This window comes from Ascidiella aspersa, chromosome 6 (genome assembly GCF_963924565.1).
Source record: "Ascidiella aspersa chromosome 6, kaAscAspe10.2, whole genome shotgun sequence".
NCBI classification, from domain to species: domain Eukaryota; kingdom Metazoa; phylum Chordata; class Ascidiacea; order Phlebobranchia; family Ascidiidae; genus Ascidiella; species Ascidiella aspersa.
Window position 1 is genome coordinate 27,999,661 of NC_139452.1, and position 25,210 is coordinate 28,024,870.

General features: G+C 34.5%; 2 protein-coding genes across 2 annotated transcripts; both read right to left on the reverse strand.

Moving 5' to 3' along the window:
• Window positions 1–8,700: 8,700 nt before the first annotated feature.
• LOC146141108 (uncharacterized) lies at window positions 8,701–12,220 on the reverse strand. Its single transcript, XM_083392920.1, has 7 exons — window positions 12,068–12,220; window positions 11,583–11,702; window positions 11,361–11,484; window positions 11,137–11,218; window positions 11,000–11,070; window positions 10,874–10,915; window positions 8,701–9,413 (listed from the first exon to the last, which is right to left on the reverse strand). Exons 1-7 carry the CDS (start codon window positions 12,188–12,190, stop codon window positions 9,370–9,372), a joined length of 606 nt encoding a protein of 201 aa, XP_083249046.1. The 5' UTR covers window positions 12,191–12,220; the 3' UTR covers window positions 8,701–9,369.
• On the reverse strand, window positions 12,195–24,912 carry LOC146141109 (uncharacterized). The gene is made up of 13 exons (XM_083392815.1): window positions 24,794–24,912; window positions 21,690–21,831; window positions 20,074–20,244; window positions 19,871–20,009; window positions 18,915–19,021; window positions 18,075–18,236; window positions 17,635–17,776; window positions 14,571–14,677; window positions 13,713–13,880; window positions 12,883–13,074; window positions 12,708–12,826; window positions 12,325–12,423; window positions 12,195–12,212 (listed from the first exon to the last, which is right to left on the reverse strand). Exons 2-13 carry the CDS (start codon window positions 21,772–21,774, stop codon window positions 12,195–12,197), a joined length of 1,509 nt encoding a protein of 502 aa, XP_083248941.1. The 5' UTR covers window positions 21,775–21,831; window positions 24,794–24,912.
• Between the last annotated feature and the right edge of the window lie 298 nt (window positions 24,913–25,210).

Here is a 25,210-nt window from a genome sequence, read left to right on the forward strand (position 1 = left end):
TATGGCCGCCAACTGGAAATTGTAAAGGCGGATTAGCATATGGTGGGTATTTTCCAACCATGTATAATTAAATGAATTATATGACATCCACCTGAATGGATTGCTGAAAATTTTAGTTATGGAAATTGACGGAATACAGGCTGTAGAGTTTAAGCTGGACTCGGGACTTAACAAAATCGCACATTAGGCCGGAATCGAGACGTGGGAGTAGGACTTGGGTTTATTTTTTAACCGGAGTCGGTCTCGAATTTTTTTGAGTCGGACTCGGACTCGGTTATTTTTAACCGACTCCGCAGCCTTGGTACAAACAATACGTCGTACTACAAATGCTCAGTGTGACCTTTGAAGGGACAGATTATTATGGTTCACTGTGATGTTTGTACACATTGGTATGAGGCCCAGTTTAACAAGGGAAGGAGTAATTCAGAGTATTTTGAGGCTGGACGCAAGCAGCTTTCAAGTTTAACACAGAGTTTGGGAAAGTTAACACAAGTGCAACATTACTGAGGCTGATGGAAGTTATATTTTTTTCTTAGCCACAGTAAATCCATTAATTATCTAAAATCTGCGGCTAGTGATAAGAATAAGGTTTTTGATTTAACTTTTTGACTTTACCAGACAAAAAAAACAAAAAAACATTTCTCAATCTATCCAAAATTATTTCGTTTCTTTCGAAAAATATTTTTTCCTCTCGACTCACGTTCTGTACAAATCTATGAACCACAGAGTCTCGTTTGGATTGTTTTTGGTGCTTTTCCAAACTCCCGTTTCGTTAGAATTGTTGGAATATTTGTAAAACCTGACGCCAGTCGGATTGTAAAAGATGTAGACGCGTTGCAGATCTGACAAAAAAACATTCCAATAAAATAACATCACAAGCATTTTAATTGCTTTCATTTCTTCTTTGACCTGATCAAGCTCGGTTGTGCGAAAGCTTGTAGAGAATTTAATACAATTTGTCTTTATATAGGGCCACCTGGTTATTCTATTTAGAAGTAGACAAATACGGCCAATTACAAAGATTTTTAATGAATATAACCAAAGCTTGAACGTATATTTTTACAACGCTATACTACGCCGGTGTCCTTTTTAAATCTTATGGTGCAGCTTGTTTATTTTTTGAAGTAATACCTGGAGAAAAAAAGCTTATTTGATCCTTGTCAAAGTTTTTGTAATAATTTCCCTGCACAGTGGTCAACCGGCTTCCCCAAACTGCATAACTTCTGTAGCTGTAGATTCGCGCACTTCCAGTTTCTGAAGGCGATCCGTAGAGATGAAAGTTGTGAAACCAAGCTAGAACAAAAAGCAAATGTTATATTGCTTCCAGTGTATCAATCACATATCTGAGTACAACTTCTTTATACAAGGGGTCACCAAACTACGCCCCGCTGGTTTCATTCTTTCGGCACGCCACTTTTTTTTAAGCTATTTAATTCAATTATAATATTGTTTTCTTTGATGGCAGAAACTAAACTGTAAGTATTGCTTGTAGCATAACCAATCAGACTTGGACAATTAGAAAATCCCGTTTTTCTAATTTAACGAATTAGCAAAATGAGACTAATTCTAATCTTAATCTAATTTATGAATTGATCGTTTGCTCTAATTCTAGTGCTAATCTCGTACGGATTTTACCAAAAATGCTAGTTTGTCCAACAGCGTTTTAGTTTCTCAGTCAAAGCAAAGAACTTCAATTGATGGGGACAACGCAAAAAACAAACGCAGGAATATTTGCCATTTACATTCCTATGAGAATAAATTATACTTTAAACAAAATTAAATACAAATCATTAAACGTTATTCTAGTTAAAACTTTAGGTGTTATTCTGGTTTTCAGAACTTGAGTAATTCAACAGTAATTCTAATCTCATTCGAAAAAATCCAAATGATCTAATTCTATTTTCATATTGTTTAGAAAAACTGAAATGCTCTAATTTTAAAAGACAATATCAATTTAGTTAAGTGTGTAACCAACCATCACTTTTCGGTCCACAGTTATTCGCAGTTTGTCCAACTGCTATCAACCACTTGCGTCGACCTGCATCTGTGCAAAATGTCACCTTCACACGACCTGTTGCCCATCTGTGAATTAAAAGTGCCATATAGGTTTTGTTAAAACAACTTATTACACTGTGTTGTTTAATCAGAAATTACCATAATACCAAACACAAACAGCGAAATCTATGTACTAACACAGTAAAAAATGCCTCTTGACGCATATGAGTAAAAAAATATATCACATATAGTGTAGATCAGGGTTTCCCAAACTGCGCAATGGATTTAAGGTGTCGCGAGTCAGTCCGTATAAAAAGTCTTACATCTATTTATCATTTTTTTCTGTTTGATATGCTAATAGAAAATCTATAGCAAAACAAAGCCCTAAAATGCACATTTCGAAAATTGAATGCTAGAACAGACCTACACGAAATGTTTTGTCTTAAACTGTGAAACCTAGGGAGTCGAGGAATACTTTTATAAATTTAAAGAAGTTTTGGGAAGCACTTTGAAAAATGGCGATACTGGTAAATGTTTCATTGAAAAAAAATTTCTTGTAGGCTACTTGTAGAAATGCTCTACATTCAAGTTTGAATCCCGATATGGGTTATTTTTGTCTTGCCGTGATTGATACCTCACATACAAACAAATACGTTCGGTTTATATAAAATTTCAATGTACAAACAGTTCATGCGTGCTCTAAATGCTGGACAGCGTGGACTTTAAACATAGACATTATAAAACACAAGAGGGCGCTGGTCTACAATCCTGCCACATTTCGTCCGGGGGTTTATATTGCTAACAAGTATTGGACTAGGGTGCGAGTTAGCATTTGGGTTTGGGTGGGTCGGGTATAAGGATTTTAGACCAGCGCTCTACAAGAGTGATATAAAGGCATCAATGGTTGATCGTTGTTTTAGTTCCGGCTTACCTTTTGTACAAGTCTATGAACCACAAAGTCTCGTTTGCGTTGTTTTTTGTGCTCTTCCATGGCCCCGTTTCAGCTGGCCTCTTGGAATATTTGTAAACATTGGTAGCTGGATTGTAAAACATGTATATCCGTTGCAGCTCTAAAACGAACATTGATAATAAAAATTTCGCAATAGCCTTATGTTTTTTTTTAACAAACCATGTTTTTGATTTATTTCAGTTGTCAGTGAGTCATTGATCTGTTGGTCTTTAGTTGTAGCAAGATTTCCTCCCAATTTGACACATTCTCTCTCAGCTGTGTCTGCCTTCACTTGGTCATTTGATAAAGTCAAAACACTGTCCTTGGCGCCAATCGTTGTCAGGTTGCATTCTAAAGAAAATTTAAAAAATATCGTTTAACAAAATGACCATTTACAAACGCTACATAAAAATACAAATAGGTAAAAATAAAATACATTACAAAAGCTATTTTCCTGGAAAAAACATTTTTAAACACGAAGCGCTAGAACACTTTGCATTTAGGTAGAGAAAGTATAAAAAAAATATGATAAATGTCCCTGGTGCAATGGTGGATTCGCCACCTGGACAGTAGGTTGCGTTAAGTAAATATTTTCAAATGACTGGACTTGACTTAAATCGTTCGGACAAATGACTCGGATAAAGTTTTTCCCTAGGCATTTTTTTAAATTGGGTTATTCATCTTAATATTTGCGCATGAAACAATACGATTGCTATACAAATCAAAAAACGGTCCTCTGGTGATTTTAATTCATTACCAACGTTTCGGTAACCTTTTCTGGTTTCCTTCGTCAGGGGTTCACTACAGGAGCTGTTTTTCGATTTGAATTACTATGCCTGGTAGCAACAGTTTATATATGATTGTTATTTGTTGCGTTTATAATTTATTTTTAAAACAGGGGGGAGGGGGGGTCGGCTTGACATGCTTTAATTATGACTGATCTGGGACATTACTTGGAGTGGAACTGGAATTGTTATTTATTCGAAAATACTTGACATGGCCTTAAGTTATTTTACGAATGACTTTATTGGTACGTAATGACTTGTTTACAACACTTTGTTAAAGTAAACCTATCTTGAAAAAGTCAATTGTGACGCTCTTGCAAAAACCTACCTGAAGAAGTTGTTGATATTGGGAGAAGTAAGCCAAAACCAACCAGGAAAAATAAGCAACGCGGATCGTGAAGCACTTTGATCATTTTTGCTTAATGTTTTTAACCTGATTGAAGTAAACAGGCAACCTCCCAGAAGCTCGCTAAAAGGATATTTTGAAACGAAAGAGTCCGGTAGCCTAAAATAAAAACAGTCAACTTTTTTTACCGTGGACCACTATTTATTTCGCTTCGCGTGGACCACGGTAGGCAAGTTTTTCAGAGATGACGTCATAAATTGGAGATGACGTCATAAACAAAAATATTCATAAATGATTTCGGTCCAAGAAATGTGAAAGTGAAATGAAGTCTGAATACAGTCAATGTAAAACCGTTTTATTTTTAATTAAACGGTTTTCTTTAAAAAATTGATTACTTCCTAATTATACACTAATATTTCAATTAGGCCTTCATGGACCCCCTGGAACTATTTTTTAACGTATCCCCAATACGTTAATGGAACCCGGATGAAGAACCCTTGGATTTTAGGCATTACGTTTCTACAATTCTGGACGTCTTTTTTAAACAAAACCTTTTGGTAAACAAAACAAACAACAAAATATCGTTTTATTTACCTAAGAACGGTCTTGCAACTATCCCTTTTTGATGAGTATATAAAAATAAGAAACTTAAGATAAGCCAAAGCACAAAATTTGTCTTGTAGGCCACTACTCTCACTGACTCACTATCCGTGACTTGGGTAGCTCGAATCTTGACTTGACTCAATTAACTGACGTTACTGATTAGAAAAAGTCTAAGTCTTAGTCAATTAGACATTTATCCAAAAGACTGAATCAAGTAAGTCAGGTGATTTTGAAGTAGCCTAGTGATTTAACTAAAACAATTGCAACACTGGTTATTAGCAATGTTGTAATCAAGTAATTCTGAAATGGCTCATGTCGAAGTTAAGTCTTAGACCAGCGGTTCTCAACCTTTTTTTCGTGGCCCATTTACGTTGCAAAAAAAATTCTGTGGCCCAAAAAATGTTTATAAAAAAAAGCTTTAAAATAGGTTTAGAACAAAACACAGCAGAACACATTTCAAAACAGATTATTTATTCAACCGTGCATTAGTGAGATACTTCTGAACAATAAATTTAGGCTGTATTTTTTTTTTAATTCCTTCCCAAGCCATTATTCCTGTAAAATTAAATAGAGTGACACAAATACAACTAAATCTTATTTTTTTAAATTGATTTGTGGCCCACCAGTGAGCCATGGCCAACCGGCTGAGAACCGCTAAGTATTTTGTATCAAAGTTAAATATCGTCTTTAAACCAAATCGGTTATGTTGTCTATACCTATGCGTTTATGTGTGCTTTGGAGCACACAATACCGAGCTAGCCAGCAAGCTGAGAAATTCACAGTAGGCTATTACCAAAATGTTTTAAATTATTTAGTTTGCTAAACTTTTTCTGGACATTTTTGGTCATAGCATGGGTTACTGACGTCTAACTCTCCACCGATAACAGTCTCCACTCATTGCTAACGAGGTGTAATTAATAAAGTAACCTTAGAACCCGATATGGCACTTCCTGCAATACTTGCTTGTTCAGTGTTGCTTCGTTCTGATCAGAATGTATTTACAGGGGCAAATTGGCCTAGTTATTGCCTGACGCAAAACATGATTAGAGTCGCACCACACGTTTTTGCATATTAGATTTACATGCGCGTCACTTTGTTTGGACTAGAGGTAACTGCAAGAAGCAATGGAACTACCACAAAGCAAAGCCTTACAAACACAAATTGAGCCCATAGAACTACATACCGGTACCCCTGTTTACAAAACACTTCATTTTTAGTGTACATCTAGAAAACTTGTCTTCGACTTGAGTTTGACGTCTTAGAAACGTCTCGTTTTTAGAAATACAAGTACAAGAGAATACAAATACTGGGTGGTCTTAAGAAACTACATATAATTTTCTCCTTACATGGCAACAGGAGAGGCAACATTTTCTTTTAACAAAGCGCCAAAACTTGGGCAATATTTGCAAGTTACACTGTTGTGCACTTTAGGAAAGGCTAACCACCATACCCAATTACTCTCAAAACTACAGGGCGTTCCAAAAACTAAACAGCGCTAAGAATTTACTCACGATCTCGATAATAGCAGAATTGTCATTTTATTCTGATAGCGATACGTGATATTATCGACAAAAACTATCGCGATCCGATACCAATGACGTCATTAATATGCACCAATGACGTCATTAATATGGGCAAAAATCAATTTTTATCAAAAATGTGAAATTTAAACTTCCTAAGTCCTTTTTTTTTATCCCACATCACCATTAATATGCCTAAACGGGCAAAATTCAATTTTTATCAAAAATAAAAAAATGAAAGCCCTTTTTTCAGGCTATTAGGCTAAAATTTGCTTTTCAGTTAATTTGGTTTAGTTGCGTCAGTGGTTAACCTGCTGTTTTGATAGAATTACTGCGTATGATCGCAATGCATGGCTGAATTTCCTTTATTAACTTGACAGTGGGTCAGCAACATAAACACCATAGTACAGTGGTCTACAACCTTTTATATAAGCGAACCCAATTAAATAAATTTATTGAAATCAAAATCAACATTGCGATCACATTTTTTTAGATAGGAATAAAAAAATATATATGTAATAATGCTAGAACTAAGTAACACGAGTGAATATGCGTAAATTATACACATTTCCAAAGAACTGTGGCTACATACCTGCACCAAAATGATTTATTTTAGAAAGTTTATTTAAAATATAAATTTGAATTCAGCACACGAATGAACACAAAACTTCTAACTTGTTTCAAATCTAAATTGCTTTTAGTGTGATGGTTGCGCCTACATATTATCCACCAGTTTTCAAAAACGCTGCTCTACTTTGAATAAGCATATAGCCAGGGTTGCCATCGACATGGACAGTGTTTTTTTAAGGTGTTTGGGGGACCGAAACGGTCCATATTAACGAAACAATTATTTATAAAAAAGTATTTTAGTTAAAACTGTTAGTACGTAAAACGTTGTTTGTTTCCCCAATATAATCTGTTGATTTTAAATTCCAAAATAAAAACACATGTTGAATTACTGTTCTTTATTCATATATCCAGTAATGATGTAAATTATTAAATGCAACAAGCGTAGTCACTTAATTTATTTTAAATAACAAAATTATTTCAAAATACAATTAAGCCTAACATAACTATTAGCAACACACCTCATAGCAACAGTGGAAACTTACTTTTTTGAAATATATTATGCAACTTGGGGTAAATTATTTAGTTCTTTTTATATAACATTAATCTAAAATATTAGTGATACATACAATAGTATCTAGCAGGAGCACCAAAGCCTATTTCGAACGTTTCTAATAACTAGGGCTTTTTTTACCTAAAAATAGGAAATTTTAACCTGAAAAATTAAAATTTTGACAAATTTTAACCTAAATATAATTTATTTTGACAAAATTTTGACCTGTTAGAAATAAATTGATTTAAATGAGCTAGGCGACATTAATCACGCGTTTTTTATACCGTATATTGCTCTAATAAAGATATAATACGGTTAAATGACTTTGAACACAAATCAAAACTAAATTTTTTTGATGAAATTGAACAATAAATTTCAAAACAACTGAAAGACGAAATTCAAAAAGCTGACTATATGTTTTTTTTAATTTTGTAAACGAAGTATGTGCATTTTTATTTTATTTTGTCTTTACAAATTTTTGACAAATTTTGACCGAACGTGTAAATTTTGACAAAATTTTGACTTTTTTTGACAAGTCAAAAAATATTCGCCCTACTGATAACCCTTTACTAAATTTTAGGTATGATGAGAAACCACTGGTTCATTGGTACCCATTTTTTGAACTGTATATTAAATTTTTCCCTTTTTTCTGCAAATGGTAAATTAAAATGTTAAAGTCGAAACGTTTTTTTGTATAAAAATAAACATATTGGAACTCCTAATATTGAGACCTTGTTTCACATGTTATTTCATATATTCATAGTGAAGTTAATGACCTTTAATTGAGTGCACTTAAATTACTTTTTTCAAATGACTTGACTTGAATTAAGTCTTTTGGGAAAATGACTGGGACTTTTTTCTGACAAATGATTTTAGTTGATTTGAATTGTTTTTAATAAACATGTTTTTGGTAAAATTAGGTTATTTATTCTAGTTTTTGCACAAAAAACAACTTGCTTGCTGTATGTTGCATTTTTGGTATATTTAACTAAGGTATTGCTCATAATCGGACGAGTTTACCAATTTTAAAAGCTTAACATGTAATTTTCTTGAAAAGACCTTCGTTAAAATTCACTTGCTCTAATTATGACTTAGCTGGGACTATAAAAAGACTTGATTTGGACCTAAGTTCTTTTACAAATGACTTGACTGAGATTTAAGTCACTTCAAAAGGACTTACAAAGTTTACAACACTGAGCAATACTATATTTTCCACGGGAAACATAAGGTTGCCCACCCCTGGTATAAAGTCTTTTTTCAAAAATTAGTGAAATACCTTTCAAAAAGAAATGTTTAATGGTATGTTTTTAAAACAACAACAATAAGTTTTATTTTCTTACAGCAAGCGATTAGAGAAGAATCGAATTTAGTAAGTTGAACAGCAAAAGTTTTAAAATATCTTACGATTACAAACGAGAATAAAACGTAAAGAGAATCGTCAGTAGGACGACGGGTGAACATCTTTTTATTTAAAATAATACAACTGTGCCAATGTAATGTTTACCAAGGCCAAATATACTGCATTTTCATGAACATTAGTATGACTGATCGAGCGAGATATTATTTATTATATTGATTGCTTTAATACAGAAAGTCGTCGTTTTTTTATAAGCGATTCATGAAAAATAATTCACTAACGATACTAAATTCGAATTTGAAAACGAATTAAACTATTTAACGGCAAAATATTTTTAATTAATATTTTATCAAACTCAAGTAGATATATAATACTTTTTACGATATTGTTATAACACGCATGATACGATTTATTTACACGTAAACCCATTATTACATGAAAACACATGGTAAATGGGACAGGATTTACAATAACCATTATGAAATTAGAAAAAACTACTGTTTAACTTGAAAAGTATATTTAAATTAGGAGAAAGAGCGAATCGGGATAATTGAGAGTAATTTGGAATTTGCTGTATTTTTTATGACTTTAGTAGCTATATTAATAATATCTGAAAATATTAAATTTAATAGTTGTTTAGGTGTGTAATGTGCTAAATAGTTTCCCAAGTTTAAATTAGTTTCATCCTGTAAATTCACACACGTTTTGGGTTTTGCACCACCTCATAAACTTGCATTCCTGAAAACATTACAATAAACATTGTTATTTCGTGCTGTTAAAAATGGAATTCTTCTTCAAATTGACTAAAACATGTTTGTTGCGATTTAGAAATAATATTTCAAAGTGGCATAATTTGTCCATCGGCATAATAGACCATTATAAAAAGGCGAATGGTTTTAGTTTTATGTTTCGTTTATAAGGAAAACGAACAAGCGTAATCAAACTCGAAATGAATATCATCACTTTTAACCGGTATTTTATGCCATATAAAAAATTCGAAAATTAGACGAGTTATTGTGCTAAACCAATATTTCAGCAAAATTTTAACTCTAAAACTTCTGAAAATTAGTATACAAGCATAAATCCAATTAAAAGTAAGAAAGGATCGATTAAAATACGCAACATTTGATGATCTTTACAAACTAAATGTTATACTATAGTTAAAATACCAACTTCCTTTTATGTCAACTAGTCATTGAGTACACATTTGTACTGTGACCTAGCCCTGCTAAAATATAGCATTCAACGGTGTTGTAATGACTTAAGTCAGTGACTTGAGTGCACATTTTTTAGGTTTTTAAATGACTTAACTTAAGTCGTTGAAATAAAATGACTTGAATTGACTTAAGTTTTTAAACAAATGACTTGACTTGGACTTCAAATAACCTGGAATTAAGTTACGTGTTTATTTCCTAAAATTTGTTTCAAGTTTTGCACATTAAACGCTTTTAGTGCTGTATAATGCGTTTCTATTATTTTTAGTTAAATTATTATTGCTTATAGTCAGACAAGTTTACCGAATTTAATCGTTTAACAGTTTAGTTATATGACAATGACATGACTTGAAATTGACTTGCTCTCATAATGACTTGACTGGGATTTGACTTGGGCAACCAATGACTTATGTTTTTTTTGCAAAAGACTCAACTTGCACTTATGTTATTCTTCAAATAACTTGACTGGGACTTAAGTCAATTCAAAATTATTTTACAACACTGGTATTCAAAGTGCATTCTGAAAGGCTGCTACCGAAATCGATTTATCAGATTTGCAGTGCAAGCAAGTAAAGGCTAAAAAAATTTAGGCTAAGGTAAGGTTCGAACTGCAGAAGGCAATGGTGCTACATCTCAAATGATATAGGTGCCTTTCAGAAAGGCTACTACCAAAATCAATGTCTTAGTATTGTAGTGCAAGCAAGGCAAGACTAACCAAATTTAGGCTGAGGTGAGGTTCGAACTCATGACTCGTAATATGCAGAAGGCAATGGTGCTATGGTCATTTCTTGATCAGCTCCCATTTAGCATGCGTAGCTCAGTCGATAGGACGGAGGCTTTAGTTTCCAGAAATCGTAGGTTCGAACCTCACCACAGAATAGAGTTTTTTAGGCTTGCTGCGCTACAATCCCTAATAGGTGAACCGAATTCGGCAGTCAATCTTTCCGAAGGCACTCAGTATATCGTTTTCGTGTATTTAGTTACCTTGTGGAACAACATACTCTCCTTCGTTGTCTTGTGCATTGGCTGAAAATTAATAGTTTTATGTTTTACGTTTTGAATGATGATATTATTCCATTAAAAATAAAGTTACTAAAGTACTGTTATTACCTGTTTGATTTGAATATACAACACGCGACTGTGGGGTGGCTGGTTCTTGAACTGTTGTGGACTCGGCCATTCTGTTACAAATAAACTTATAATTTATTATTCCTAAACAAACAACGTTTACTGTTTGTTTAACGTACCGTTTCTTTGTCATGACAGCAACTACGATGAGTATAAGAAGTAACAGCACACCAACTGAAGAGCCAACTATTATCCCCACAACTGAAAAACAAAATATAGGATATAATAAACAAATGTTCGTCCATTAGTGATATTTTGTCACTATCCAAAGCAACTTTTCTCTAATTAGTGATAAAATTAAATATGTTTAGGAAGTGTTGTAGGGCTACATATAGCGACATACCATTCAAAGGTTTCGTATTATTTGCTGATCCACATTTTGTGTTGGTTGTTGATGATTTAGGAGAAACACAGAATTCGGAGACCGAGGATTTTTTCCCCGAACCTTCGCACGAATTTGCTTGGATCTAAACATAAAGAGTGTCTTATAGTCTTTTAGTGAGTGTAATTATATACCAAAGCTACTGAAGAAGGAAAAAAATGTACAACAACTTTACAATCTTACTGTGAAATTAATCCTCTGTTTTTCCTGGTGCCCAGTTAATGGAATTCGAAAAGCTTCAACGGATTTGAAAGTGTTGTTGAAATTATGTTCAGTGATCTCTGCATTACTTGTTGCTGTCACCTGCAAACAGAGTAATTCGTGCGTGCCCACTTAAATTGAACGCCGCACCAACCAGTGTTGAATTAAGTGCACTTAAGTCACTATTTTCGAATGACTTAACTTAGTTTTTCGGACAAATACTTAGACATTTTGTATAAAGCAGTTTTTAAATTGGGTTATTTATCGTATAGTATTTGCACATAAAACTTTTCGTTTATGTTAAATGTTACTTGGGACATTGCTTACAATTAGACGAGTTAGCAGTTAACATTTGTTTTCATGACAATACAAAAATTCCACATTTTGATTTTGGGGGTGAAGGTTTACAACCTCCGAATTTCGCAATGAGATGGGCCGCTGCAGAACAATATATCTAGTTTGCTTACCGTGTATGTTGTTATATTCATGTCGTTTGTTGGTTGATTTACTATCAATATGCAAGGATCCGAGCTAACTACATGAGCTCCTGTAACTTGATCTGGGAGTCCGTATCCCGTTGTACTCGCCATTTCATTAGTAAGAGTGATGTTGCTGCAGCCCGAAAATTTGACTTGCGCCTGATAAAATATATTTACAATCGGCCACGCACGTGTTTTTATTATAGAAAAAATACTACCAATAAATAAAAGTAAAATTGTCTTACCGTGGTTAAATAACTTGTTTGAGCTTTTAGGCCATTTAACTCTGCAACTGATGTTTTGTATGGAACGTTAATTGAGACTGACATTTCCTTGGAGTGTACCTAAAGAAAACATTTTTGGCTGCAATCAACCCCTTAATCGATTGTAATTTAAAAAGTTAGATCATCTGAAAGAAATTTGTTCTTCTGACAAAAAATAAATTCCCGATGTACTGTCAAACAATCACTAAAATCATTTTTGACAAAAACCGGTGTTGCTAGAGGTTATATAACTTAATGCTCATTGGTGAAAAGTAAAATATAATTTACAATGTGCAGTTATAGTGGGTTAATGTTAAAGTATTGCGCATTCACACCAAATATGTAAACACTAACTGATACATTACATTAAGTGATACAGTGTTGATGTTGTTTCCAGTTGCAGCAGCAAGTTTAGACAAATTGTCATTCCACTTCACGATGAGATAGTTAGAATTGCACTTCGGATGTTCAATGATAGCTGAGACTGAAAACATTAAGTTAAATAAATCACATACAAAATACACACACTTAATATCTCACATTTGACTTGACAAGCGTAATAAGCAGTTTGTGTGCACTGTACATCTTCCCAAGTGTTTAAAGTTGGGTTGTAAGCTTTCTGCAAGCAAGTCGATGGACTTGTTGTTGGGGCTGCGAAGTTTGCTGGAGTTTCATCGCTCCAAAGCCATCGCGAGTTGTTGTATCTTGCACCGATCAACACTTTTACAGGGACTGAGGTAAAAATTGCAATAATATTCTTTCAATAAAAAATATGTAAATGAGGATTGTGCATTTAGTTTACACTGTCAAGTCAGACTCATAAGGTATTAATTTGTAATAAAAAATACTAAACATTTATAATAATTCTCGTATCTTGCACCGATCAACACGTTTGCATTTAAATCTGATGAAAAATATGTTGAAAAAAAAAATGATTTCGTGTATTTCGTAAACTTTTACATAATTAACTTACACATACACGATAATATCTTGAAATAAAAAAAATACTAATAAAAACAATTAAATGAAATAAAAACAAATTCACATTGAAATAAACTCTAATTTATTGTACTATATTTGGATGGTTCTTTCTATTGTAGTAATTCTACCAACACAGTTGTAATTTTAAATTTACAACGGAGCTTTTTAATAAAAAACGTTTGTAAGTAAGAAATCCATTTATGTTTATGTCTTTCATATTTACTATATTCCTGTTGCATTCTAGTACTAACTTGCTTCTTATACAGACAATGATGTGCATGTTGTTATACAGCAAACGATGTATTTCTGTTAGATAGGCCTACATTATTTATGCTTTGTTGCTGTTTTTCGTGAAACAGTATTCAGCTATTTAATTTTTTATAAAGTACCCGAAGAAAAAAAGCTTATTTCATATTTGTCAAAGTTGTTGTAGTAATTTCCCTGCACGGTTGTCAACCTGCTGCAAAAGGAATCGGAATCATATCTTCTGTAGCTGTAGATTTGCTGACTTCCAGTTGCTGAATATGATCCATAGAGATGAAAGTCGTAAAGCCAACCTGTCCGGAAACACATTTCACATTATATTTTCAGGCCATCATAACAACAACTTTGGGTATCGTACCTTTAAAATACAGCAAAATATGGTGGCTGAAAACTGGTTATGTCCATATGTTAACTATAGTAAGGATAGAGTGTTGTAATAACTTAAGACAATACTTGACTTAAGTGCACTTAAGTTACAGTTTTCAGATGACTTGATTGGAATTAAATCGCTTTGGTAAAATGACTTGAATTGCCTCAAGCCATTTAGACAAATGCTTTAGGCTGAAATTAAGTGTTTTCGGTTCACGTTTTATTGTAAAATTGAGCTATTTATCTTACGATTTCCACCTAAAGCCTTCATATAGTTATACGATGTTTTTAATTGAACAATTGCGCAAAATCGAACGAGTTTACCAATTTTTATGGTTTATCGTTTTATATTATTGGTTTTACTAGGAGACTTGACATGGAGTAATTTTAAAATGACTTGTTTAAAACGCTGGTAGAGCTACTCGCGATGATGGAATGCTTTTAGTTTTTGTTTCGCAGGGTAGTTAACTAGGCTGTCACATAATAATAATAAGAAAATACTAATTTTCTATGCTTGTTCCGGTTTGACCAACTACCATTGTACAGTACTATATTGCTTAATTTTGTTAAGTAACTGCAGTTTAACTGTAGGCATTTCTTGTAGCATAACCTACCATTATTACCCGGTCCACAGTAATTTCCAGTTTGTCCAACTGCCACCAACCACTTGTGACGTGCAGACGGTGTGCAAAACGTCACCTTTACACGACCTGTAGCCAATCTGTAATTATAGAGAAGAGATCAGTTAGTTTGTTATCAAAAAATTCGACCAGAATTTACATTAAGCCACTAACAGTAATGGAAATATAAAGTGCTACACTTAGTGAAAAAATGTTCGTTTCCGAATAAGCAGCAAAATTTAAATAAGATGCAATTAATATACTTAAATTAAAATAGGGCGAGGGTTTCAAACCGGCGGTGAATCTGATTTAACTTTGGAGTAGGCTAACATTTAAAACCAAGCAAAGACAGACATTTCCCAGTATGCCGTGTAGTACTTTTAGGTTATGTTACGGCAAAACAAAAAAATAAATATTTTTATACTTTTAACCAGGGCTGGGGAGTCGATTTGTTGTGCTGGAGTTGGATTCGGGACTCAAGTAAGGCCACGTAAAGCTGCCCAAATCCAGAGTCCGACATTCGCAATACCAAATTTAAAAACAGATATTGCCGCCAACTGCAAATTATAGAGGCGGAATACCATAGGGTGAATATTTTCCAACCATGTATTGTGGGTGAATCAATTATGACCCATATAAGAGTGGATTGCTTAATATCCACCTTATTTTAGTTATGTAAATGGGTAAAATGCTGGCTGTAAAGTCAGTGCCAGACTCAGGAACTCGAGTGAGTTAGACTCGGGACGCGGGTCTCGGATTGGGGTTAATTCTTTCTGCCCGAGTAAGTCTTGGGGTATTTTTAACCGATTCCGCAGCCCTGCTTTTAACGACTGGCAACGCCAACAGACAACTATTTATGGATTTTGAAATCTAGGCATATATTACCTTTGAAACGACTGTAACCTAGAATTTAGGATGCTCAGCAAGCACAAAATGGACAACGTGTTTTATATTCGTTCTATGCAGCGTTTTGCTGTTTTTAATTTATTAGAATTTTTTATAACCTTTATATGCTTTAACAGCAAAATTGCTAGGCCTGTTTAAACATTTAAACATGGCGACTTATTGAAATCGTTGCCAACTTTCTCGTAAAAAGAAATTTAAGTTTTAAACAATAATTAACTACTTTACTTAAGCTAAAACCACCACACTGCGCTTGCTTAAGGTCTAGACCAGTGCTTCTCAACCTTTTTTCTTTCGTGGTCCATTTTCGTTGCACAAAAATTCTGTGGCCTAATAAATGTTTATGAAATAAACAACTATAAAATAGGTTTAGAACGAAAAATAGCAGAACATGTTTCAAAACAGATTATTTCTTTAACCGTTCATTAGTGAGATACTAGCTGGTAAACAATAAGTTCACATTCCTTTTCAATTCCCCCCAAAGCCATTATTTCCTGCAAAAATAAGTATAGGCCTAGTGACAAAAATGAAACTGAATTCTTCAGTAAATCTAGCTTTTTACATTGGTCGGTGGCCCACTTCAAAGTGTTCCCATGGCCCACTGGTTGAGAACCGCTGGTCTAGACATCAACCAATCACTGCTTTGGAAGGCCAATGCAAGTAGCAAACTATTAAATCTCTTTAGCATAAACAACGTTTTGTAGCACTGAATATGTGATAATGGAAATCATCTTGACCCTTGCAAGATAAATGTCGACCTTAATTTCTGGTCAGTAGCAGCAGAATAAAGAGCAAAGCTAGCAATTCAGGACAGACACTATAAAATATCTCAACTGATATAGGCGGCTATATATATTTCGCCAGCATTGACAATGCCTTTGTTGGCGGAATATATATATTTTTAAATATTGTCTGCCTAAATTACCAGCTTTGTAGTATTCTGCTGTAACAAGGTTTTGTTTTGACAATATTTTTTGCCCGAGTTATTATAGTTGATAGTAAGAAATGAGGTTTTACATTGCTTTGTAAGTTACTGGCTGCAAATATGAAAGTGTAACGAAGTTTAGTTTATCTGCTGCCATGTTGATTATGTAAGCAAAGACTATATGATAAAATATGGCACTTCTAGGCTAATTGGCCTAAAATTTATTTCAGCTAAAGTTTATACTTCCATTGCAAGTAGACCAAATTGTGGCAATTCATTATGTTTTAAAGTGTAAGCCATAGATGCAGATCAGTCGAAAGGGTAAGCAGCTAAAAAAGTTTCGTAACCCCTGGCTAAATGTACAAACCAGGGTTCAGAGTCGGACTCGAAACTCGACAACGTCGGTTTATTTTGCTGAAGTCCGACTCGGGCTCGAGTAAGGCCACGTAAAACTACCCGAGTCCCGAGTCCCACATGCGCATGCCCACGACCATATTCTGAAACTGATATGGCCGCAAACTGTAAATTGTAAAGGCCCATATGGTGGATATTTAATAATAGCATATGGTGGATATTTAATAATAGCATATGGTGGATATTTTCCAAACGTGTAGTGTAATTAAATGAATTATAGACACCCCTATAAGAGAATTTCTGAAAATCCACCGAATTTAGTTACGGAAATTAGCGGAATGCAGACTTTAGTGTTTAAGCCTGACTCGGGACTTAACGAAATCGCACATTCGGCTGGACTCGGAATCGGGACTCGGGTTATTTTTTATCCGGGGTTGGTCTCGGGTTTATTTTTTACAGTCGTATTAGGAATCGGTTATTTTTAACCGACTCCGCAGCCTTGGTACAAACAATACGTCGTACTACAAATGCTCAGTGTGACCTTTGAAGGGACAGATTATTATGGTTCACTGTGATGTTTGTACACATTGGTATGGGGCCCAGTTTAACAAGGGAAGGAGTAATTCACAGAGTATTTTAAGGTTGGACGCAAGACACAGGAAAGATATACAAGTGTAATATAACTGCGGCTGTCTAGGTTATATTCGTTCTTAGCCACCGCAACACTATAATCTAAAATCTGCGGCTAGTGATAAGCATAAGGTTTTTGATTTAACTTTTTGACTTTAACAGTCGAAAAAAACATGAGAAAATTTAACCAAATTATTTCGTTTCTTTGCAAAAAACACTGATTTAATTATTTTCTTCCTGACTTACGTTCTGTGCAAATCTATGAACCACAGAGTCTCGTTTGGGTTGTTTTTGGTGCTTTTCCAAACTCCCGTTTCGTTAGGATTTGTGGAATATTTGTAAAACCTGACGTCGGTCGGATTGTAAAACATGTAGACGCGTTGCAGATCTGACAAAAAAACATTACAATAAAATAACATTACAAGAATTTTATTTGCTTTCATTCCTTCTTTGACCTGATAAAGCTCGGTTGTGCGAAAGGTTGTAGAGAATTTAATACAATTTGTCTTTATATAGGGCCACCTGGTTACGCTTTTCAGAATTAGACAAGTACCGGTACTAATTGCCCCTTTTGATCATTTACAGAGTTTACAGAGATAACAAATAAAAATACCCAAAGCTTTACCTTATTTTTTTATTACGTGGCCTTATCTTATGGTGCATTTGTTTATTGTTGGAAGTAATACCTGGAGAAAAAAAGCTGATTTCATCCTTGTCGAAGTTGTTATGATAATTTCCCTGCACAGTTGTCAACCGACTCCCCCTACTGGGGTAAGATCTGTAGCTGTAGATTTTCGCACTTCCAGCTGCTGAAGGCGACCCGTAGAGATGAAAGTCGTAAAACCAAGCTAGAACAAAAGCAAATGTTATATTGCTTTCAGTGTATCAATCACATATCTGAGTACAACTTCTTTATACAAGGGCTCACCAAACTACGCCCCACTGGTTTAATTATTTTGGCCCGCAGAATTTTTTTAAAGCCATTTACTTTATAATATTATAGTTTTCTTTAATGGCAGAAACTAAACTGTAAGTATTGCTTGTAGCATTACCAGACTTGGACAAATAAATAATTCTAGTTTTTTTAATTTAACGAATTAGCAAAATACGACTAATTCTTATTTTAATCTAATTTGTGAATTACTTGTGTGCTCTAATTCTAGTGCTAAGCTAATTAGCATTTTACAAAAAGTAGTTTCTCAGTCAAAACAAAGAACTTCAATTGATGGGGACAGCTTGTAGATGATTTTTAAAGTCTAAATGCAAAAAAATAATCACAGGAATATTTGCCACTTAGGCTACATTCCTATTAGAATAAATTATGCTCTAAACTAAATTCAATGTAAATAATTAAAAAAGGTTTTTAGTTCAAACTCTAGTTGATATACTGGTTTTCAAAAATTGAATAATTCCAATTCCAAAATGTTAATGATCTAATTCTACTTTTAATCTAATTGTGGAAAAACTGAAATGCTCTACTTTTGTAAAAGATAAAATAAATCTAGTTGTCCAAGTCTGTAACCAACCGTCACTTAGCGGTCCGCAGCTTTCCCCAGTTTGTCCAAGTGCCACCAGCCACTTGCGTTGGCCTCCATCTGTGCAAAACGTCACCTTCACACGACCTATGGCCCATCTTTAAATTAAAAGATCTTTAAATATAAGTTTTGTTAAAACAAATGATTACAGTGTGTTACTGTTTAATCAGAATTAAAAAAAAAACAGTCAAATTTATGTACTAATACAGTGAAAAAATGCTTCTTAGCCTCATATGAGTAAACAAATATCACATGTATAGTGTAGTCCAGGGCTTCCCAAACTGCACAATGGATTTAAGGGGGCGTGAGTAAGTCCGTATACAAAGTGTTACATTTTTTTGTCATTTTTTTTTCTTTGAAATGCTAATACCATACCAAATACAAAACAAAGCCCTGAAAATGCACATTTCTTCGAAAAATTCATGCCAAAGCAGACAAGAAGAAATGTTTTGTCTTAGACTTTTACACCCAGGGGTCGCGGTAAACTTTAATAAATTAAAAAGGGTCGCTGACTGAAAAGTGTGGGAAGCACTGGTTTAGAGAAATGGCGATACTAGTAAACTGTATGATTGAAAATCGGCTAAGAAATGCTATACATGCAAGTATAAATGTTCTACATGCTTGTATCTCATTATGGGTTATTTTTCTCTTGGCGTGGTTGATACCTTACATACAAATAATTACGTTCAGTTTATATAAAAATTCAATGTATAACAATTCATGCATGCTATAAATACTGGCCAGCGTGACACTTAAACGTACACATTAGAGAACACAACAGGTGGGTCAAGTATTATTATTATCTGTATTCTTCCATATTTATTTCTTCCTTGCAATTTTAACAACTCGTTTTGTTACAATTAAAAAGTGGTAAAATTCTAAACCAGCGCTCTACAAGAGTGATATAAAGGCATCAATGGTTGATCATTGTTTTATGTCCGGCTTACCTTTTGTATAAGTCTATGAACCACAAATTCTCGTTTGCGTTGTTTTTTGTGCTCTTCCATGATCCCGTTTCAGCTGGGTCTTTGGAATATTTGTATACATTGGTAGTTGGATTGCGAAACATGTATATCCGTTGCAGCTCTAAAACGAACAATTATATTAAAAAATTCGAAATAGGCCTACCGTTATGTTTTTTCTAACAAACCATTTTTTTGATTTATTTCAGTTGTCAGTGAGTCATTGATCTGTTGGTCTGTAGTTGTAGCAAGATGTCCTCCCAGTTTGACACATTGCCTCTCAGCTGTGTCTGCCTTCACTTGGTCATTCGATAAAGTCAAAACACTGTCCTTGCCGCCAATCGTTGTGAGGTTGCACACTGGAGGAATTATAAAAAATACAGTTTAATAAAATGACCATTTTACATCAAACGTTACATAAAAAAAAACTAAAATAAAAACTAAAATACTTTACAAAGGCTATTTAGTGGAAAAACATTTTGGTGACATATCTTTATATTTTCCCAGGGTTAATAATGAATTGGAAGTGGCTATTTTACCGGATCTTTCGCGCTTGCACCCGTAGGCTAAGTGATTATATGGCGATTTGAACTACTTGGAGTCCGGGTGAATACCTTCTCCCAACTATATTAAAACTTGCACGTCAGTCGGGCGAGTAGTGTTTACCAATCAACACTCGCATGGGCGTAGTTACTTTCGCCGAGAATGTGGGCTATTTTCTGCTGATAACATTAAACTTCATTTTCTAAGTTTTGCATTTTTCTAACGTTCATTTTCTAATCTGCTTAAAATTATTTTGCTAGCTGGGTAAATTTCCTTAGTAAGTGCATATTGGCTATTGGAAGTGGCTATTTGACCGGATTGCGATTAAAAGTGCAGGTTTAATTACATTTAGAGAGGCAATAACATGTTAGCGCGAAAATGCGTTTTGTTTAAACAGCCTCATCCATGATCACATTGAAAGGTGTAGTAAAACTACTTTAGGAAAAGACAACGTTACCTCCAATCGCTGATCAAGTTCAAAAGATAGCATCAAAACGGAAACATAATTTATGTAGAAAACAAATTCACGCGAAGCGCTAAAACACTTCGCAATTAAGTAGAGAAAAAAAAAAATAAATGGCCCTGGTGCATTGGTGGATTCGCCCCCTGGACAGTAGGTTGCCGCCCTGCAAAGACTAAAATCCAAATTCGTGCTGTGGTTATCTTTAAAGCAGTGTTGTAATGACTTAAGTCAATATTTTCAAATGACTTGACTCTAGTCTTTCGGACAAATGACATGGGTTGAAATGAAGTTTTTAAATTATGCATTTTTTTTAAATTGGGTTATTGATCTTAATAGTTGCGCATAAAACAATATGATTGCTATGCGTTGCATTTAATTCCATCTTTTGCATAGAAAAGTTATGGCTTATAATCGGACAAATTTATCAGTTAACGTTTTATTTTAATCACGAAGACTTGATTTGCTTTATTTATGACTTGACTTGGGCAAATGATGACTTGGACTGGGACTTGACTTGTTATTTGTTTGAAAGGACTTGACTTGGACTTGAGTTATTTTACCAATGACTTCACTGGTACGTAATGACTTGTTTACAAAAGGCTTGACTTGCTTTAATTATGACTGATCTGGGACATGACTTGGAGTGGAACTGGAATTGTTATTTATTGGAAAATACTTGACATGGCGTTAAGTTATTTTACGAATGACTTTATTGGTACGGTACGTAATGACTTGTTTGCAACACTTTGTTAAACCTATCTTGAAAAAGTCAATTGTGACGCTCTAGCAAAAACCTACCTGAAGAAGTTGTTGATATTGGGAGAAGTAAGCCAAAACCAACCAGGAACAATAAGCCACCAGGAACATGAAGCACTTTTATCATTTTTGCTTGAAGTTTTTAAACTTGTTTGAAGTAAACTAGCAACGTCGCGTAGGTACGCTAAAAAGTAAGGTAAAGGTGTATTTAAAATAAAAGTTACACAAAAAAATGCATGGTCAGGTTACTTTGTTTAATCTGTAGGCGTAATATTATTCAAAGGGAACAGTGATCGACAAGCAGAAACCTGCTGTTACTGGTTTTGGATGCTATAAAGATACGCCCTTTTATATCATTAAAAGGGAACTACTCTGTTTAAATAACAATAATATACGTTTTTACGATAATAAACTTCTTTTTTAAGCAAAATTATTTTTAAACAAAACATCATCATTCTGTCCGCCTAAGAACGGTCGTGCAACTAACCCTTCCATTAGAATCTAAAATCAGAAAAGAACAGGTAGGCCTAAGCTAAAGCGCAAAACTTGGCTTTTACTTCTCTCACTTCCTTGTTTAATTTACACCACTCATAATGCACTGCACTGACTCACTATCCGGTACATGTGTAGCTCGAATTTTGACTTGACTCTATTAGCTGACGACGTGATATGATTACTGATTAATTACCATGCAATGATCGCTTCTTGTTAACCCTAAAATGTCACGAAAAATCACTATATAGAAGCACATTTTATATAATGTCCAACATTTGTGTTTTTTGATTCACTGTATGATAGCAGACTACTTTTTATTTCCTGTTATATATATATGTCATTTTCATGTTTATAGCTAAACTGCTATTTCTGAAAGATCTTTAGTCAGGGTTTTCCAACCTAGTATGTCCGCATCTTCTGGCAGTAACAAATATCACTTGGTTGGAAACTCGTTTATCTTACTGAAATTCAATTTTGGTGAAAAGGGTATGAACAAGGCTCAACTGAAAATAACAAATATACAATACACCGCAAGCAGGCCCAAAATTGACGCCCAAAAATTGAGAAAATAACAAATTTTATATAAAAAAATATTCAATAAAAACACTTGGGTTAAAGCTAAGTCCAAGTCAATAAGTTATTCAAAAGACTTGGAGTCAAGTCAAGTCATTTGAAAGCATTGATTTAACACAGGGGTGTCCAACTCAAACATGCCGGCGTGCCAATTTTTATCCTATAACTTCTTCCCGTGCCAAAGTTTAGTAAATAAATTCCTTCTAATAATAAAAGCGTATTTTTACAAAAAATAAAAACGTGTAGTCAGCAGTGCGCATTACTGCATCTAAATGTTCGTCGGTGAGCTGGCTTTTGCTTTTTGTTTCTTCACACCAAACTTTATAGTTATGTGAATGCTAGCCTCCACTACAATATAATGTTATAGTATTAAAAGTAATTGGTAGTTGTCGTGATTGCCGCGATTGTTTTATATTGTGAATAAACATTGGCAATTTCCTGTATAAAAAATTAGGTATTTTTTTACAATTGGCTGAATAGCAAATGAAGTAATTTAGGGGGGCTTGCGTGCCATTTTTTATTTGGTCGCGTGCCGCTTGTTGGACACCCCTGATTTAACACAAACAATTACAACACGGGTTATTAGCAATGCCGCATAGTCTTTGTGAAATGGCTTTTTCTGGAGATTGTTTGTCTCCTATAGTATGGGTTACCGCGTCAAACTTTCCACAGGTAACAGTCACCACTCATTGCTCATGAGGTGTAATTAATAAAGCTTATAACCCGACATGATACTTCCTGCACCTCTATACCTTGCTTGTTCAGTGTTTTCTTACCTCCTTCTGCTCAGAATAGTGTTTTCTGACCGTTTCTCCTGACGCAAAACATGATTAAAGTAGCACCATATTATATTTACATGCGTGTCACTTTGCGTAGACTAGAGGTAATTGCAAGAAGCAATGGAAGGAACACAAAGCACGACCTTACAAACACAAATTCAGCCCATAGAACCACATACCCCGTTGAGCACATCTTGTCCAGAAAACGCTTTATTTTTAGTGTACAGTTTGGAAACTTGTCTTCAAAGTGAATTTGGCGTCTTAGAAACGTTTCACGTTTTAAGAAATACAAAAAAATATAAAGTTGTACTGTCTAAAGAAATCCAGTCCATAGAACTAAGTATCTTCCCCTTATTTGACAACAGAAGGAGGATTTTTTTTTGTTTAAAATGCGCCAAAACTCTGGCAATATTTGCAAGTTACACTGTTGTACGCTTAGGGAAAGGCTAACCAACAGAAGGAGGATTTTTTTTGTTTAAAATGCGCCAAAACTCTGGCAATATTTGCAAGTTACACTGTTGTACGCTTAGGGAAAGGCTAACCACCATACCCAATTACTACCCAAAGGATAACAAAGGGGTTACGAAAACTAACCAGCGCAATAGTTTACTTGCAATTTCCACAATAGCAGAATCGTCAAAACTATACTGACAGCGATACCTAACTTTTAGACAAAAAATATGACGCTTCTATCCGACACCAATGACGTCATTAATATGCTTAAACGGGCAAAATACAACTTTTACCAAAAAGTGTGAAATTTAAAGTTCCCAGGCCCTTTTTTCACGCTATTAGGCTAAAACTTGCTTGACCTACTGAGATTAATAGAATTACTGCGTACGAACGCAAAATTACGGCTGAATTTATTTTACTAACTTGTCATCGGGTTAGCACCGAAAACACCCTAGTACATAGGACGAGTACCGCCGCTCAGCATAGGGTTTCGGCTCAGATGCGATATTGTCGGATAAGAAATATTCCAAAGCAATTAAGTTAGGCAAGCTCAGTGTAAAAGTATGCAAGAAAAACACAAGACAATAACCGCTGTCTACAGCAGTATGGTCGTTAGATAAGTTGATAAATTTTCATTGTTAATTACGTAGCTCAGTTGGTAAGGCGACCATTACAATTTGGCCGAGGTCGTTAGTTCGAACCTCATCGCACTGTGCTGTTTTACAAACATTACATCTTAGTTGGTAGAGTGACAGTCCCGGTTTGCCCGAGGTCGTTAGTTCGAACCTCACCGCTGGCGGGTTGTACCAACAGGATGCAGGCAATAGTGTCATGGTAGTTTCTTACCTACTTTACCACTGAGCCTCTGTTGTTCAGTCTGTAGAGCAACAGTCCATGTTTGTCCGATGTTGGTTCAAGTTTTTTTTATGTCCGAGGTCAGTTTAACCCACATAATCGACTTCCAGTCTGTGAAATAATGAACAGGATTGAATTATCTTAAAAACAGTTTCATCATGGAGAACAGTACTATGGTGTATACCAGTGATTCCCAACCTTTTATGACTTGCGGCGCCACTCAAAAATAATAAATAGATTCGCGGAATCCCCTCAAAAATAATAAAAAGACTTGCGGCACCCCTCAAAAATAATAAATAGATTTGCGGCACCCCTCAAAAATAATAAAAAGATTTGCGGCACCCCTCAAAAATAATAAATAGATTTACGGCACCCCTCAAAAATAATTTAAATACTTGCGGCGCCACT

What these genes read in the sequence shown, in the direction of transcription:
- LOC146141108 (XM_083392920.1), bottom strand. Translation starts at nt 12,190, where the DNA reads ATGGCGAGTACAACGGGATACGGACTCCCAGATCAAGTTACAGGAGCT. An exon ending in AACAGAGGATTAATTTCACA is followed by an intron (nt 11,485 to 11,582) that starts GTAAGATTGTAA and finishes CTTTATGTTTAG; the next exon opens with ATCCAAGCAAATTCGTGCGA. An exon ending in TAATACGAAACCTTTGAATG is followed by an intron (nt 11,219 to 11,360) that starts GTATGTCGCTAT and finishes TTTGTTTTTCAG; the next exon opens with TTGTGGGGATAATAGTTGGC.
- LOC146141109 (XM_083392815.1), bottom strand. Translation starts at nt 21,774, where the DNA reads ATGATAAAAGTGCTTCATGTTCCTGGTGGCTTATTGTTCCTGGTTGGT. An exon ending in TTCATAGACTTATACAAAAG is followed by an intron (nt 19,022 to 19,870) that starts GTAAGCCGGACA and finishes TTTAATTTAAAG; the next exon opens with ATGGGCCATAGGTCGTGTGA. An exon ending in TTCATAGATTTGCACAGAAC is followed by an intron (nt 14,678 to 17,634) that starts GTAAGTCAGGAA and finishes CTATAATTACAG; the next exon opens with ATTGGCTACAGGTCGTGTAA.